Source organism: Rissa tridactyla, chromosome Z (assembly GCF_028500815.1).
Source record: "Rissa tridactyla isolate bRisTri1 chromosome Z, bRisTri1.patW.cur.20221130, whole genome shotgun sequence".
Lineage (NCBI taxonomy): Eukaryota > Metazoa > Chordata > Aves > Charadriiformes > Laridae > Rissa > Rissa tridactyla.
This window is the reverse complement of record NC_071497.1, coordinates 84,624,752-84,640,558: the sequence shown is the minus strand read 5'-3', so window position 1 is coordinate 84,640,558 and position 15,807 is coordinate 84,624,752. Positions and strand designations below refer to the sequence as shown.

Genomic DNA, 15,807 nt, shown 5'->3' with positions numbered 1-15,807 from the left:
AGCAAAACTTAAATTTGATTCCTATGTACATTCAGAGGGGCTGATAAAAGGAAAATGATATGAAAAAGAAAGGCTTGTTACGGCCATAATGATCTATAGGGTGTGAGTATAATGTGAAATCTGGCTTTTTTGTTGAAATAATTTATTTGGTTTGATTGGGACAGAACTGTTCAAATTCAGGATAATTTTCTTTATTCTACATGGTCTAGGATACCTTAATTTTTCTGTAGGTCAGCTTAATGTTCTGTGGAACAACACTGCTGCTCCTGCTAAGTTTCTTTAATCCTGTTTAGGTTTTTTTTACAGCTTTTAAACTATTTTTTAATAAAACAGGTAGTGAAGCGCTATACGTGTAAGCGGCACAGTTTCAACATCTACAGAAGTGAAGCTTGAAAGTCGGTGGACGCTCCTCAGCTAATGAGCCGTGGCATCAGGTTGCTGCTTAATAGAACACGTTGAATTAATCTGATTTTGGTGTCTACATCCAAATTTGGCCTGGTAAAAAGAAAAACTCACCTGAAGCAGGCAGGTTTCAAACCACTTGGTCCATAATTGAGGATTCTTATAATCATGATGGGTGATTGAAGGTAGTGTTGTGGTTCAGAAAAACCAGGTTTTGGTGTCTCCTCTGCCTGTTGGCACGTGGGTTTGGAGAGAGACAGGGTTTCCATCGCCGATGGGCTGCGTCTTGCCGCTGTGTGTGTGGTGGTGCCTCCGAACTCAGCAGAATGGAGAAGCCTTTGCTCCGGAGCCTCCTGCTGAGTCCAGCTGAATGGCTGGAGCCCTCGCTCCTCGCCTAAGCCAAGAGAAGCAGTGACTCCTCAGCACGCTGTCTCCACCGGGGCCCCAGAAACCTGGTGGGAGCCAGGGCTCCTGTGAGGCTCCTGCAGGTCTTCCAAGAACTTACTCCTTCCAAAGAAGATGGAGATGATGTTCAAAAAAAGTGGCAACTACCACATTCTTGCATGCTGAAAGCTATTTATAGAGTCATAGAATGGTTTGGGTTGGAAGGGACCTTAAAGACCATCTTGTTCCAACCCCCCTGCCATGGGCGGGGACACCTCCCACTAGACCAGGTTGCTCGAAGCCCCAAAGGAAGTTTTGGTTGCATGTGAATCAGTAGATCGGTTCCGGAGAAGACTCTGGGACTGCCCTCCTTACAGCAGCTCCTGGAATTGCTCTTTCGAACGGTGGAAGTCCTTTGGAATAGCTTTATGAAAAAAGATGAGTGTCTTGTGCAGATGGAGATGTCCTTCTGGAGCTCCTGTGCGTGGACAACCTCAGCTTTTTGGCACAACTGAAGCTTCGTGAGTCCCTGTGAAGGTTTCTGATAAGAGTCATGGATGAATTTTGATTCCTCCTTACTGTGGTGTCTGTATAAAATATTTTTTTTTTTAATAGAGATTTTTTTTATAAAGTTAACGGGTAGCTGGATGGGAGATTTATTTGTTAAAGATTGGTTTTTTTTATTTCTTTATTTCAGATAGCACTGCGTTTTCATCATCCAGTCCACACGCTTTCCAGATTAATTTTAACAGTTTATACACAGCTTTGTGCGAGCAGCAGAAATCTGATCAAGCGACTCTTCTTTTGTACATGCTTCTGCATCAAAATGGCAACGTACGGACGTATGTCTTGGCACGAACAGACATAGAAAATCTTGTAAGTATTGCTCTGCCTTATGCTCACCACGAGGGGTTGGTCCTGGAAGCTGGGGTGACCCGGTGTCCCCTGTTCTGCCGCGGGGGCTGTAGGTTGTGGCTCACTTTTTCACCAGTACTGGCTCATTTATTCATTTATATTATGTCATCTCAGGAGTACGATGCTAAATCTGTCACTGTGGTACAAGATAAAGCTACCGGGCTGTCTTTGATTCCATCTTTCTCGGTCCCACCGTCCGATCCAGGTCAAACCTGCTGACCTCTGGGCATGGCGTAAAGAAACTGGTAGCGGATATCATTCTATTCATTAGTTTGTTTTCCTTTTTCAGATGTTCAGGCCAAAAAGTTACGCAAGCTTACTGTGTGCGTACAGGGATAACAGTTAAGAAAATGAGCTGTAACTCGACTGATATGCCAAATGTCTTCCAGGGTTGACCTGAGGCTGAAACTCCTCGAGGAGCAGCTGACAGATTTTATAGAAATGCAACTATAGCCGCTTTTTAACTGCTTTAAATAGGATTGTGGTTAATGGCCAATAGAACAGACACCTGGTAACAGTTTTTGTAGGTTATAAATTAGCTTGTGCTCCCCGCTACGTTTAGTAATGTCCCAAACCGCTTTAACAAACCTCACTTATTAAAAAGCGTTCCTTTAATAAGATAATGGCTGTCTAGGGGAATTGGTAACGGAATGGAGAACCCTTTCCATCCTAATAGTTGAAATCTTGCCAGATAATTAGATCCCGTGCCTGTTTGATGGCAGATATGGAAGGAGTTTGGTCTCGGTCCAACTTCTAGCAGATGTATTGCGAAACTCGGAGTTGATAGACACGGCCGTTGGCAAACTCGGGTGAGATGGCTGGTATTGAATTGATTCCAGGCTGAACTCCTGTGTAGTCCGCTGCAGATGATTTAGGTGAGGGCTGAGTCGTTTTGCGTGAATTCTGCGAACAAATGGTCGTATTTAATTTTCTGGGCTGTTAGTATGCGATATGACACGTTTCACAGCTGCTAACCATGTCAGTTTACTTGAGCCTGAGAGAAAATAAAGGTTAGGCGTGTGCATTGTTTTATAATTATGATGTCTGATATATTGTAAAACTTGCAGAAAAAGCACGAGGTCCGTGTGTCAAAGCAACTCCGGATGCAGGTACTCGGATGCTTTGCGATGTGGGATATTTTCCTATATTATCACCTCTCTTTCCTCCCCCTCAAAGAACAAAAAAAAAAAAAAAAAAAAAAAAATCAGAAAATCCCAGAAAAAATCAGCAGCATTGAGTACTTTGTGGGAAAAGCTGAGAAAATGGAGAAGAGCATCACTGAAAAGTCATCAGCGGGTTTGATTTATTTTTTTTTTAAGAGCAAAATTTGAAACTGTCTGCTCTGGTTTTACTCTGCGTGCACGCTGTTGCTTTTTGTCATCGCTACTGAGACGTTACTGCCATCTTTGTCCAATCCTCTTGTTTTTAGTGGGCTAGTAGGCCCGGATGAGCAGTGGCCAACTGAGAAGAGCAGTTTTAATTGCGAAGTAACACGGGCTGAGCCAGACAGAGAAAGGATTGAGGGGTTGGGAGGGTTACTGGACAAAGAAGTCGTCATCTCCTAATTACAGCTCTGTGGTGGAAAAAGGTGAATTCCGTCTTGGGCTTGTAAGTGAGATGAGGGAGATGGTTATTGCCCTGGAGGTATTTATAAGACGGGCAGACGTGGTGCTGAGGGACATGGTTTAGTGATGTTTTTTGTCGGAGTTAGGTTGATGGTTGGACTCGATGATCTGAAACGTCCCTTCCAACCTAGGCCATTCTGTTTCCTTCCCTATATGGCAACTGCAAGAGTGGTGCGAACATAGAATCGTAGAATTGTCCAGTTTGGAAGGGACGTTTCAGATCATCGAGTCCAACCGTCATCTGGTGCATCAAGAAGAGTGTGGCCAGCAGGTGGAGGGAGGTCATCCTCCCCCTCTGCTCTGCCCTGGGGAGGCCACAGCTGGAGCACTGGGTCCAGTTCTGGGCTCCCCAGCTCAAGAGGGACAGGGAACTGCTGGAGAGGGGACAGCAAAGGGCTACCAAGATGATGAGGGGACTGGAACATCTCTCTTACGAAGAAAGGCTGAGGGATTTGGGTCTCTTCAGTCTGGAAAAAAGCAGGCTGAGGGGGGATCTTATCAACGCTTATAAATATTTAAAGGGTACATGTCAGGAGGATGGGGCCGGGCTCTTTTCAGTGGTGCCCAGGGACAGGACAAGAGGTAATGGGCACAAACTTGAGCATAGGAAGTTCCTTCTAAACATGAGGAGGAACTTCTTTCCTTTGAGGGTTTCAGAGCCCTGGAAGAGGCTGCCCAGAGAGGCTGTGGAGTCTCCTTCTCCGGAGATATTCCAAATCCGCCTGGACGTGTTCCTGTGCCACCTGCTCTGGGTGACCCTGCTCTGGCAGGGGGTTGGACTAGATGATCTCCAGAGGTCCCTTCCAACCCTATGATTCTATAATTCTTTGATTCTATGATTCTGTGGTGTCGCAGTACCATAACTCATAAGAATATTTATAGACTCCTGAAAAATGGAGAGAGTGTCAAGAAACGGGTTTTTTTGCTTTAAAATGAACAATAAAATTGTAGAAAGCTGACTTAGCTTGGTTGGTCAGAAAGAGCTTGAAGAAGCGTCAGGATGGGTACGTGCCTTCGCAAGGGGAAAGACTCCAGTGGAAAAGACTCTCCACTTGCGGAAGTGTGATAAGAACTAAAGCCTGGAGATCGAATCCCACAACCTAAGAGATACAGGAGGAAAACAGTTCAGGTAGTTGATTTGGAGGCAAAACAGTGCTCTTTACGGATATCTTTGAATGAAGGTGGATGACTTTTTAGAGGAATATGGCATAAATCAGTGTCCTCTTCATCCAGTTGGGTAGAAGGATAAGGGTTTGTGCTATGGGAGAGCTCAGCTCAGCTGAGTGCTCATCTTACAACTTTTAGGGCTTTTGCAGGTTGTTCCTGTTTCGCTGCACTCAGTGCATCACGTTTGTTGTGTTTTCCCCTCTTTTAAATTAATTCTTCTCGGGTTTGGTGCCCGGGAAGCATCGCTGGCAGATGTTCTGGGACATTTCCTAGGGGCTTTTGAAATGTCTCTTTGCTTCAGCTTAATTTATAAATTGATTCAGCGTGTGGGTTTTTTTTAACTGTTTTAATAGATAACGTCTTGGCTTGCTTCTTCATTCCTGTATCAATCTCCTTCTGTCGTTTATATAGAAATACCTTCATCTTCTGTTGTGCTTTATAGTACTTTATCATTAGTACAGCAGTGCATCTTTTTTGCTCTTACACTGCGTCTGCTTGGTCGAATGAACGGGATGTTTGTGTGTCTTCCATAATTTACAGCACGCCACTTTGTATCATTTTATAAAATAATGAAGTTCAGTATCTGATGCTCTCAGGGATGTTCACAGCTGGAATTTGGCCGCCTTATTGAAAACACTTGGCAAGGATTCTCCAGGAGGTGGTGAGACTGGTGAAACGGGGGTCAGTGAGCAAGTTTTTGCATAAGCGTGGTGTCGTGGTCTGTGGATGGGAAAGTGTTGAGCCTTTTTTCTGTTTGAAAGAGCAGTTAACACCCGTATTGCAGGTAAAAATGCCACCGAGAGACCTGCCAGTAAGAAATAAGCTCCTTCTGTTGAATATTTTCATTTTGGCTGCTGAGTTGATATTTTCTTGCTGCTCAGCTTGACTGGACCGAAATAATGTATACGCCGATGTATTTATATCAACCGATGGTACAGAATATTTTTTCCTGGAGCATAAATTTGGCTTAAGCAGGTTACTCGTGGGGCTCTGCGGTCTTGTATTTTGTTACATACTAAAGACAAGCTATTTTAAACCCCTTTGCCGGGGAACCTGTTCCTGACCTTGGACCGAATACAGCACCTGCGATTTTCAGTGTCTGTTTTTACCTCCCCCTTGTTTTCGGCTTTAAAAGTAACTTTTTGATGGTGGTGTCTTGCCAGTTAAAAGCTGCTCCTGATGGAGGAGTGGTAGTAGTAGTCCAGAAATTATAATTTAATGACTATAAATAAAAGGCCAGCAATACAAAAAGAAGTGCTTATTGGATTCTCAGTACGCGGCTGGACAATGCCGTTGCTTAAGCAGATAGATACAAAAGTTTTAATTTACATGTGTAACGCAGAAGTGCAAGAAATGCATTTTACGGTTCCAGATAAATTTTAATATAATTAAAATCTTAATTTAATCTCGTATCCTAACTCTTTTATTTAAGTGGTGGCTCGTCAAACAGTTTTTGTTCTAAGAACTGTAAGACTTACCCTAAAGCTGTGTGTATCTCGGCAATCAGTACACAAAGGCAAAAAGCTTTTGGAGGAGGGAGGGTTATAGAAACTGTATGAATTGGTTCAGTTTTCACCTGGAAATGGGAAATAGAGAGAGTGAAGTTGCCATTTGCCTCCTGGAGTTTGATCTGGTACGTAGCTGGAGAGAGGTCTGAAAGAGGAGCGGAAGGGAAAGCGTGGCGGGGTGGGGAAAGAGGAGGGTGCAAAAACGTTCAAGGGGTGTTTGGGGCAGGAAGACTGAACGCAGTGATCTGGAGAGACAAATCGCTCCTGAGTGAGAGTGATTTCAGTAGCTAATATGAAATTTTAGTAAGAGTACTTTCACATATGGGCTGAGACAGAAATGCCTATAATGTCTCAGAATCAAGGTACCTGTTTGTAATGTTGTTTGTAGCAACACGCTTTTAGGTCTTGGAGCACTTAAGGAAAACAAATACACTTTTTCATAGAATCATAAATGGTTTGGGTTGGAAGAGACCTCAAAGATCATCTAGTTCCAACCCCCCTGCCCTGGGCAGGGACACCTCCCACCAGCCCAGGTTGCTCCAAGCCCCGGCCAACCTGGCCTTGAACCCCTCCAGGGATGGGGCAGCCACAGCTTCTCTGGGCAACCTGGGCCAGGGGCTCACCACCCTCACACCAAAGAGTTTCTTCCCAATATCCCATCTCAATCTCCCCTCTTCCAGTTTAAAACCATTCCCCCTCGTCCCATGGCTCCCCTCCCTGCTCCAGAGTCCCTCCCCAGCTTTCCTGGAGCCCCTTGAGGGACTGGAAGGGGCTGGAAGGTCTCCGCGGAGCCTTCTCTTCTCCAGGCTGAACCCCCCCAGCTCTCTCAGCCTGTCCTCCCAGCAGAGGGGCTCCAGCCCTCCCAGCATCTCCGGGGCCTCCTGTGGCCCTGCTCCAACAGCTCCGTGTCCTTCTGCTGTCGGTGCCCCAGAGCTGGAGGCAGCACTGCAGGGGGGTCTCCCCCGAGCGGAGCAGAGGGGCAGAATCCCCCCCCTCGCCCTGCTGCCCACGCTGCTGGGGATGCAGCCCAGGCTGCTGGGGGGGTTTCTGGGCTGCCAGCGCACATTGCTGGGTCGTGTTGAGCTTCTCATCCGCCAACACCCCCAAGTCCTTCTCCTCAGGGCTGCTCTCCATCCATTCTCCGCCCAACCTGGATTTGTGCTTGGGATTGCCCTGACCCAGGTGCAGGACCTTGCCCTTGGCCTGGTTGAACTCCATGAGGTTCGCGTGGGACCTGGGCAGGCTGGAGAGGTGGGCCCTCCAGTGCGTTAACCGTGCCACACAGCTTGGTGTCCTCGGCAAACTTGCTGAGGGTGCACTTAAAAATATTGGGGATGGAAATAGTTTGAACAGTGGACTAATGCAGTGAGGATGGTTGTCTCTCTTTTCCCCCATCCAAAGAAAAGGTCTGAGGGGTTTTGCTGTATGTTAACTAGATCTTCTCAGAAAACTTGGTCTTTACTCTCAAGACCTACATTCACATAAAAAGGCATCGGCTCCAGTTTTAACTGAGGAGAGAGGTTTGTGGAGGATGCTTTGAAATGATAAAGGGAGGCTGTTTGCAATGTGTAATTATTTTTTCCCCTCTGCTTTTGTTGTGGTATTGTCCTGACCCTGGCCAAAGCATCTGTCGAAAGGTTTTGTGGCCTACAGCATTTAGATCAATCCCATTGGTTTTAAGAGAAACTGTTGTGTGGGCTTTTTTTTAATATGTTCCAACTGTTTTGGGACTGGTGGATGGTAAGAGAACATTCTGGTAACTTCAGAGGCTTGTGAAGCACTCGGTGTCCTGGCTGCTCACCAGAATAGGTTTCACATGATTCATCCTGCTCCACTCAGCCTGTTTTGAAAAACAGCGAGTCTTTAGGTGTCTAGAAGCTTCTTGGAACGGATTCTACATCTCATCCGCTATCTTGGAATTGAGAGTTTTCTCCAGTTCCTTTTTCCAGGGTATTTTGCGATTTAGGTCTATTTCTGCAGCCCGGGGAAGCCACGTTGTACTGAGCCAGTGGAAAGCTAATTTTCAGTTGGTAGAGAGACAACGTTTGCATCTGGATTAACTTTAGACTAGCATTCAGGTATGCCTGCTGTTGCAATGAAATCTCATTTCCATTATTATTGCAAGACTTTGGCTTAAGCTGTTCATCCTGGTGGAAATGTTGCAAGACCTCGGGCTGAACTCTCATCCTAATGTCAGCTCTCTTTGGCTGCAGCTTGTCTAGAATTGGAAAAACAGGCCTTTTCTAGTCTCAATCCAACCCAAACTGGTTCTTTCGCTGGGTTTACCTCCGCACACCAAAATGGGATTTGAGTTTCAGGTCTCAAAATGCCTCTGTGCACCTCAGCTCCAATACGCCTGGCTGTATTTGATGATGAAAGTCCTTTCAGACCAGGGTTGTGGTAGCACAAACGATGAGGAACAATTGTTTTCCTGCTTGAACTGGTGAAAATCTTATTTAACAGTTTTATTTTCCCGTAGTCTAGAGGGGAACTAAAGCTTTCAGAGCTGATGGTAACTGGTATGGCTGGAAATCTCATTTATTAGGAATTGAAATTCCTTGTCTGACCACAAGAAAGAATTTGTTTAGACTTTCTTGTGGAGACAGAATAAAACAGATGGAAGGTGTTTCAACGCTGTACGTCACTATTTAGGGGTGGTTATTTCAAGAGGGAGGAATTGCTATGATATTGTTAAGGGCAGAGTGATACACGGGAGGTTTAGAGTCTCCTCTCTTTATTGTCTGAGGTATTTGAAGACTAAAGTAATGCACACGTTTTTGCCTTCCCTAAAGGTTCTGCCAATTCTTGAAATTCTGTATCACGTTGAAGAAAGGAATTCACACCACGTATACATGGCTCTTATCATCTTGCTGATCCTTACAGAGGATGATGGCTTCAACCGATCCATTCATGAAGTGGTGAGTTGTTGTTTTGGTGACTAATTCTTCAGCTCCAAAAATCATTTGAATAGTTATTTTTTCCCGAAGACAAATCTGTATATCAGTTTTCTCAGCAGAAGCTGTGTTCATCCAAATTTGGTGGCATATACGTATTTCTTCCGTAAGGACTAGTACCCTGCAGTTAGAAGAGTCATTTTCTGAGTAAAGTGAACAAAGGTGCTCCCTCTCGGAGGGGAGATGCCGCATATACCTCTTTTTCTGTCCTTTTTTTTGGTGTTTCCTGTTGCAAATTAACATAGTAATAGCCGGGCAGGCTGCCTCAAAGATGCTGAGTGTTTGCCATGGAAGTGGAGGGACCAGAACAGAGAAAAACCTTTTTTATTTCTCTTGAAAACCTTTGCTTAACCGGTTTGATGCAGCTGAGAGGAACTTTTAGTTGGACTTTTATTTTCCAGGCTGAATGTTACTTCCTTACTTGGCATTTCTTTCTCTGTCTTTCTGCTAGATTAATATCTATTTTATGTTGCCCGTATAATATGATCCAAATTTTGACCAGCTTTGATGGGCCTTCACCGTCTGTGCTGGAGAATACCTTGGATAATTATGTTCTAGTTTCCTGGCTTCTAAAGCTGTGATAATGCAGAAGGTACCTGCACCGATTTTATTTAATTTTTTGACTGGAGTGCGGAAACTCTCTTTTGGGGTTACGTGAAATTAATGAAATGCAAAAAGCTGGAAGCAAGTGTCAAGGTATCTAAACAGAGCTGTTCTTCCAGGGAAATTTCCAGCCTGTTTTGGAGGGAGCTGGCATTTTTTTTCTTGGTGCCAAGCATTAGAATATTTACTCTCTGAAATTTCAGATTATTTCCTATGGCTGTGTATGTTAAGAAGCAAGAAGGAGATGATGCTTATATGTAATTCCCTGGGAGTACCTTTTGGGAAGCAGCTTTTAGGAGGAGCATCAACTTTGCAGGTGGTTGAAACAACGTTTTCCTGAAGCTTTTGTCCGTCTCACCTTCATGTACCTTGAACCTAAATATCCACACCGTACGTGTGTGATGGGTATTTTTGGGTTCCGTATCACTAAGTCATTTATCTGCTCTCATAAATAGAGCTTGTTGAATGTTAGAGCACAGCAGACAAGGCTTCACTCCTGCCCCGGTCTCTTCCCCCATCATTCTTCATTCATTTTAAAGGCTTTACACATGGTCTTTTCAATAAATTCCTTACCGGATAAGTAGAAGTGGAAGATTTCCCTACAATTGTTAATGAGGCTCTAGCTGTGGAACGAAAACATCAATCAAGTTTTCTTGTCCCGTTTAATTCTTGCCTTTGCAGCTAACCCTGCCCAAATACTTGTAGTGTTTTCTGTGCAATGTGGATAGTAGTTTCCTACTTCCATTTAAATAAAAACAAAACCAAACCCTCACTTTGTTCCTTTTGCCCTGCACTGATTTTCTCAGTCCTGCCTTTCCTTCTTCCATCTCCTTGACTTAATGTTTGCTATTAATCCCGACTTTCACTAACTGCTGCTTTCTTTTACTCTGTGGTTGTGTTTTCTCACTCCGTGGTGTCCGGAGAGAAGCATCCATTCATTAATAGCGGTACATGGCCAGAGTTTCGGTGGTTTTGCTTCTTGGCTGGATAATGAGAGGTGACTGTGAAGTGCCTGAGCCTGCAGGCCCGTCTACGTGAGCTTCTTCTGTCAGCCCCGCTGCAGAAAAAGCTGTGAAAATGGAAACTTTTACCATCAAAAGCCAATGGAGTACTATGACATTGCAGAAGGTAGATGTGGAATAGCCTTAATTCTTCCTCCTTTTCTCCTCTATTCCCTACTATTCTTTCCCTTACCCTTTTCTCCATCCTTTGGTGGATGGGGGCATGTTTCACTCTGAAGGAGAGCGCCAACTTGGCGGCAAAGCAGATGCTTTTTCATCCTTGTGGTACTTTTCTTATTGAATTTGAAGGTTTTTTCTTTCCCCTCTGCTCTTGGTGTCACATGGATGGATTGGATGCAGTGATGGAGCAAGAAAAGGTCTCCTCTTATTGAGAACTTCAACTGTGCGCTCCAAAAGTTGCCTATATAAACCATGATCATAGAATCATAGAATGTGTTGGGTTGGAAGGGACCTCTAAAGGCCATCTAGTCCAACCCCCCTGCAGTGAGCAGGGACATCTTCAGCTAGATCAGGTTGCTCAGAGCCTCAGCAAGCCTGGCCTTGAATGTCTCCAGGGATGGGGCCTCCACCACCTCTCTGGGCAACCTGGGCCAGTGTCTCACCACCCTCATTGGAAAGAACTCCTTCCTAATGTCTAATCGAAACCTGCCCTGCTCTAGTTTAAAGCCATTGCCCCTCGTCCTAGCGCTACATGCCCTTGCAAACAGCCCCTCCCCAGCTTTCCTGTAGCCCCCTTCAGGTACTGGAAGGCCGCTGTAAGGTCTCCCTGGAGCCTTTTTTTTCTCCAGGCTGAACAATCCCAACTCTCTCAGCCTGTCTTCATAGGAGAGGTGCTCCAGCCCTCGGATCATCTTCGTGACCCTCCTGTGACCCCGCTCCAACAGCTCCATGTCCTTCTTGTGCTGAGGGTTCCAGAGCTGGACGCAGTACTCCGGGTGGGGTCTCATGAGAGCAGAGTAGAGGGGGAGATGTAGACAGGAGAGTTGAGGACTGTGATACCAACTCCGAAGTATTCTTTCTAGAAAGGATTCCTTATCTATAGAAAACCCACATTCTGTTATACTTGAAAAAAGTAGCAAGTTACCTTCTTCATCTGCTCGATCTACGGCGTTCCCGAACTTTACAGAGGGATGTGGATATCAAAATACAAATATGAGCATTGCATCTTGTCTTGTGAACTGTTGGGGAATGGATATGTGGGTAGCGGGTTCCTACAGATCCCGTGATAGGGAATAAAAGTGTGGTTAGTGCCCCACTTTGGAAAAAGGCTTGAAAATCATACTGATAAATCACTTCCCGGTATCCATCTTTTTGAATTATTTAAAGTGATGTTTCAAGGGACGAACGAGCAAGTTACTATTCAAAAACTCCAGTCTGAAGTAAGAAATTAGTCTCATACTTTCTTAAATATTAACCCCACGTCGCCCAAAGGCTGGAAGGGTGTTAAATGAATGGAGTCAAGGAAAGCTGTACAGGTATTTCTGTAAAATTCTGTAAAAACATCTGTAAACTTCTGTAAAAACATTTAGCGTCCGTTACACAATTGGAATGAAACTCTTATTCGCTGCAAATATTTATCAAATTGTAGCAATTACGGCGGGATTAATTTTTTTTTTTCCCCATCGCTTGGGGAAAGTAGGAAAAAAAAAAAGGGATTTGATGTATTTTAGGTCAAGCTGTTTTTCTCTCTGCTGCTGTGTATCCTGGGTACGGTTCTTATAAGAAACGTGACTGCGTGGTCCATTTATGGGCTATTTTCCTTTGTGGTATTTAACCCACATTTATTTCTTGATAATTTTTTTTTTAAGATTAATTTTAGTAAGCACACAGTTTTATAAATCTTGGGATTATACCGACTGGTAAAAAAGCTCAGGAAACCACAGAAGCTCTTTTTGACTGCTGAAACGTTTTGTTTTGTTTTGTTTTGTTTAAAATGAATGCAGAGTAAACGAGCGAATGCAAGAATTCCCTAAAGGGGAAAAGCATTTCTGATTTTTCTTCTTTGATTTATGAAATCGCAAATAAAATGACGTCGGATGTCAAAATAACATCATCTAGTTCTTTACGTAGCAGTAATCTGTAGTACTTTATGCTGTAGTAAATAGCGAGAGACTGTAAATCACAGTTGGACTGCGTTTACTTTTATTGCGTTAACAAATATCCCACAAGCAAAGTTGGAGGAAACTGAGAATCTCAGTCCTCGGTATATATAGAACCGAGTTCCTTCCTCTTCTTTGCATCTGTAGTTCTTGCCCCCTGAGTTGTAGGTGTCCAGGAGCCTGGTGTTTAAAAAGAGTAATTAATCAAAACCTCTTCATTTATTTTTTTTTTTCAATTATTCTTGCAAGACCACCCCACGTCTGAGCTTTGTGTTTTCCTTTTTTCCCCCCTTCTTAGTATTAATCTACGAACCAATGGGATTGTTGAAATGGTGGCACTGATTACAGGTAGATGATTTTGAGATTTAGGGTACTTTCATGTTTCGTGCTTCTGAAACCCAAAATCAAGGGAGGGATGGTGCTGGTTTCTGTTGTTGTTTTTTAAACAGGTGTTTCATTGCCTACCTGCTAGGGTTGCTTTCTTCAATTTGGGGGAGAGGAGAGTAGAGCTGACAGGGACTGGTGTGTAACTTCTTAACGTTGAATTTTTGGGTTGTTTAATTTTTTTTTTTTTTAAGAGGACTATTCCAAGGCATAGTTGTCTCAGTGAATGCCATTTTCCAATGCTGGTGTTTTTAGAGTTTCAGTGAGAGCCATTGACCATTTCTGGAGCCAGACTAAGGCATGAACATGTCTTGGCCATGGTTACAACTGTCAATGTGTTATTTAACAAGCTGGGGTAACTTCGTGTTTTGCATTAGGAATTTGAAATTTGGCAGGTAGCCTTTGTGCTAGGGCTCTGCTGCTGATAATCTGACTGTATTTGACCAAATTATAACTCTCTGAGGGATGTGGAGCAATCTGTTTCCAGCTGCACAGCAGACATGTAGCCGGAGGTGACCTGATGTCCATGGTGATTGAATATTCTCATTTTCACAGAATCCCAGACTGGCAGGGGTTGGAAGGGACCTCTGGAGATCATCTAGTCCAACCCCCTGCCAAAGCAGGGTTGCCCAGAGCAGGTTGGACAGGAACCCATCCAGGAGGGTTTCAATATCTCCAGAGAAGGAGACTCCACAGCCTCTCTGGGCAGCCTCTTCCAGGGCTCTGCCGCCCTCAAAGGAAAAGAAGTTCAGATGGAATTTCCCATGTTCCAGTTTGTGCCCGTTGCCCCTTGTCCTGTCATCGGGCACCACTGAGAAGAGTCTGGCCCCATCCTCTTGCTACCCGCCCTTTAGCTATTGCTGAGCATTGATGGGATCCCCTCTCAGTCTGCTCTTCTCCAGGCTGACCAGCCCCAGGGCTCTCAGCCTTTCCTCAGCAGAGGGACCCTCCAGGCCCTTGATTATCTTGGTAGCCCTCGGCTGGACTGTCTCCAGCAGCTCCCTGTCCTTCTGGAACTGGGGAGCCCAGAACTGGACCCAGTGCTCCAGCTGTGGCCTCCCAGGGCAGAGCAGAGGGGAAGGATGACTTCCCTCAACCTACTGGCCCACGCTCTTTTTAATGCGCCCCAGGAGACCGTTGGCCTTCTTGGTCACAAGGGCACATTGCTGGCTCCTGGGGAACTTGTTGCCCACCAGGACTCCCAGGTCCCTTTCTGCAGAGCTGCTCCCAGAGCCAGCTGGGCTGTTTGCATCCTCCCTTGCCCAGGGAGCACGTATCAGTTGAGATATGTAGTGACAAGCCGGAGCTTGTCTCAGTGCTTCTTCCAGCTCCTGTGGGATGGGACTTTCCTCCCAGTGATGCTTCTGTTACTGCATGGTTGAAGCCACATAGAATCATTTAGGTTGGAAAAGACCTTTAGGATCATCGAGTCCAACCATAAACCTAACGCTGCCAAGTCCACCACTAAACCGTGTCCCTCAGCACCACATCTATATGTCTGAAGAAAGTCTATCGGAACAGGAACCTGATGTGACAATGATTAGGAGAAATTGGAGGGAGGCTGTGGCTTGGCTTCATGAGGAACATGGGATGGGTGCAGTGAGGGAGAGTGAGATATGGATTAAACAAGAAAGAGGTAAGATTTGGGATTGCTGAGCAAAGAAATGAGAAAAGAGGCAGAGTAGGAACAGAGTGACAAAATGCTGGAGAAAGTGAAGTCAGACTTCTTCGTGATGAGAGTCTGGGATGGGCAAGGTGTGGGTGGGGGAAGTGGAAGCCGGGAAGAGAAGGATCTGAGAAGGAATTCCCAGCAAGGAGCTGGGAATGAGCTGTGGCGAGGGGGGAAAAGGGAAGGGTGAAGGCTTGTGCATAACAAAGGGAACAACAGATGGATGAGGAAGATGTGATTGGAGACATTGAAGGTCCTCCTTGAGGTTATCTAGCATGTTTCAGTCCCATTCCTCCTGTCCCATGGGGACAACCTTTGTGAGAGAGCGCATGATGGGACCTGGGACTCCTGAGCTCCATCGTAGTGGGAGTCAAGGAGCTTCCACTTTGATTGGCAAAGCATAGGGATGTGTCCCACAAAATAACGCCGCAAGAAACGTGGGCCTTGATTTACTTGTGGGAGGAGGTTACTTTGTGATTTTGCTCGTAAATGAGAGACTGTAAGAGATTTAATCAGCAAGTTGATCTTTTTTTGTTGGATAAGTGTGTTTTATCTCAGAGAGGAGGAAAAGACCAACCCTTGGGTATCATTTTAGAGCAAATTGAGTAAAATTCTTTCTTTCCAATAAAGCATCTGGAACTATCTCCCTTTATGTACTATTGCTTTGGATTTCCATTGTGTGCGATGTCAAAACAAATAGCATTTTATACTACCCATTTTCATCGTTGCATTTTGTTTTTAAAAGTACGTTCAATTTTCCTGACTCCCAGCATTCAGACGTCAGGAAATGAAATGTGCAACCACAACTTATCCCTGTTATATTTATATATTACAGATTGTAAGCATGACTTAATGATCATATACGGTTCTTCAAATAATAGGGTATTTTTCTTCTGGAAGGTTCAAGTGCTTGGCTTGAGGTATTTTTTTTGTTGTCAAAATGGTTCATGTCTTTCTTTGTGTAAAATCTTCTCTTGAAAACAGATGTATTCACGTAGTCGTAAATAAGCTGTTTTAAAGAAATCTGCTGATTAATCGCAACCAAAGTCACTGTCTACACTTATTTTTAACATTT

At 44.6% G+C, this 15,807-nt stretch overlaps 1 protein-coding gene across 8 annotated transcripts in view; it reads left to right on the top strand.

The window, feature by feature from the left end:
- LOC128903096 (dymeclin) overlaps positions 1–15,807 on the top strand; it is a 240,240-nt gene that overhangs the window by 96,762 nt on the left and 127,671 nt on the right. For all 8 annotated transcript variants that reach the window (XM_054187006.1, XM_054186999.1, XM_054187002.1 and 5 more), the window contains 2 exons: positions 1,484–1,662; positions 8,794–8,919. In XM_054187006.1, coding sequence (XP_054042981.1) covers positions 1,484–1,662; positions 8,794–8,919 — 305 coding nt within the window. The remainder of the gene's footprint in view (positions 1–1,483; positions 1,663–8,793; positions 8,920–15,807) is intronic.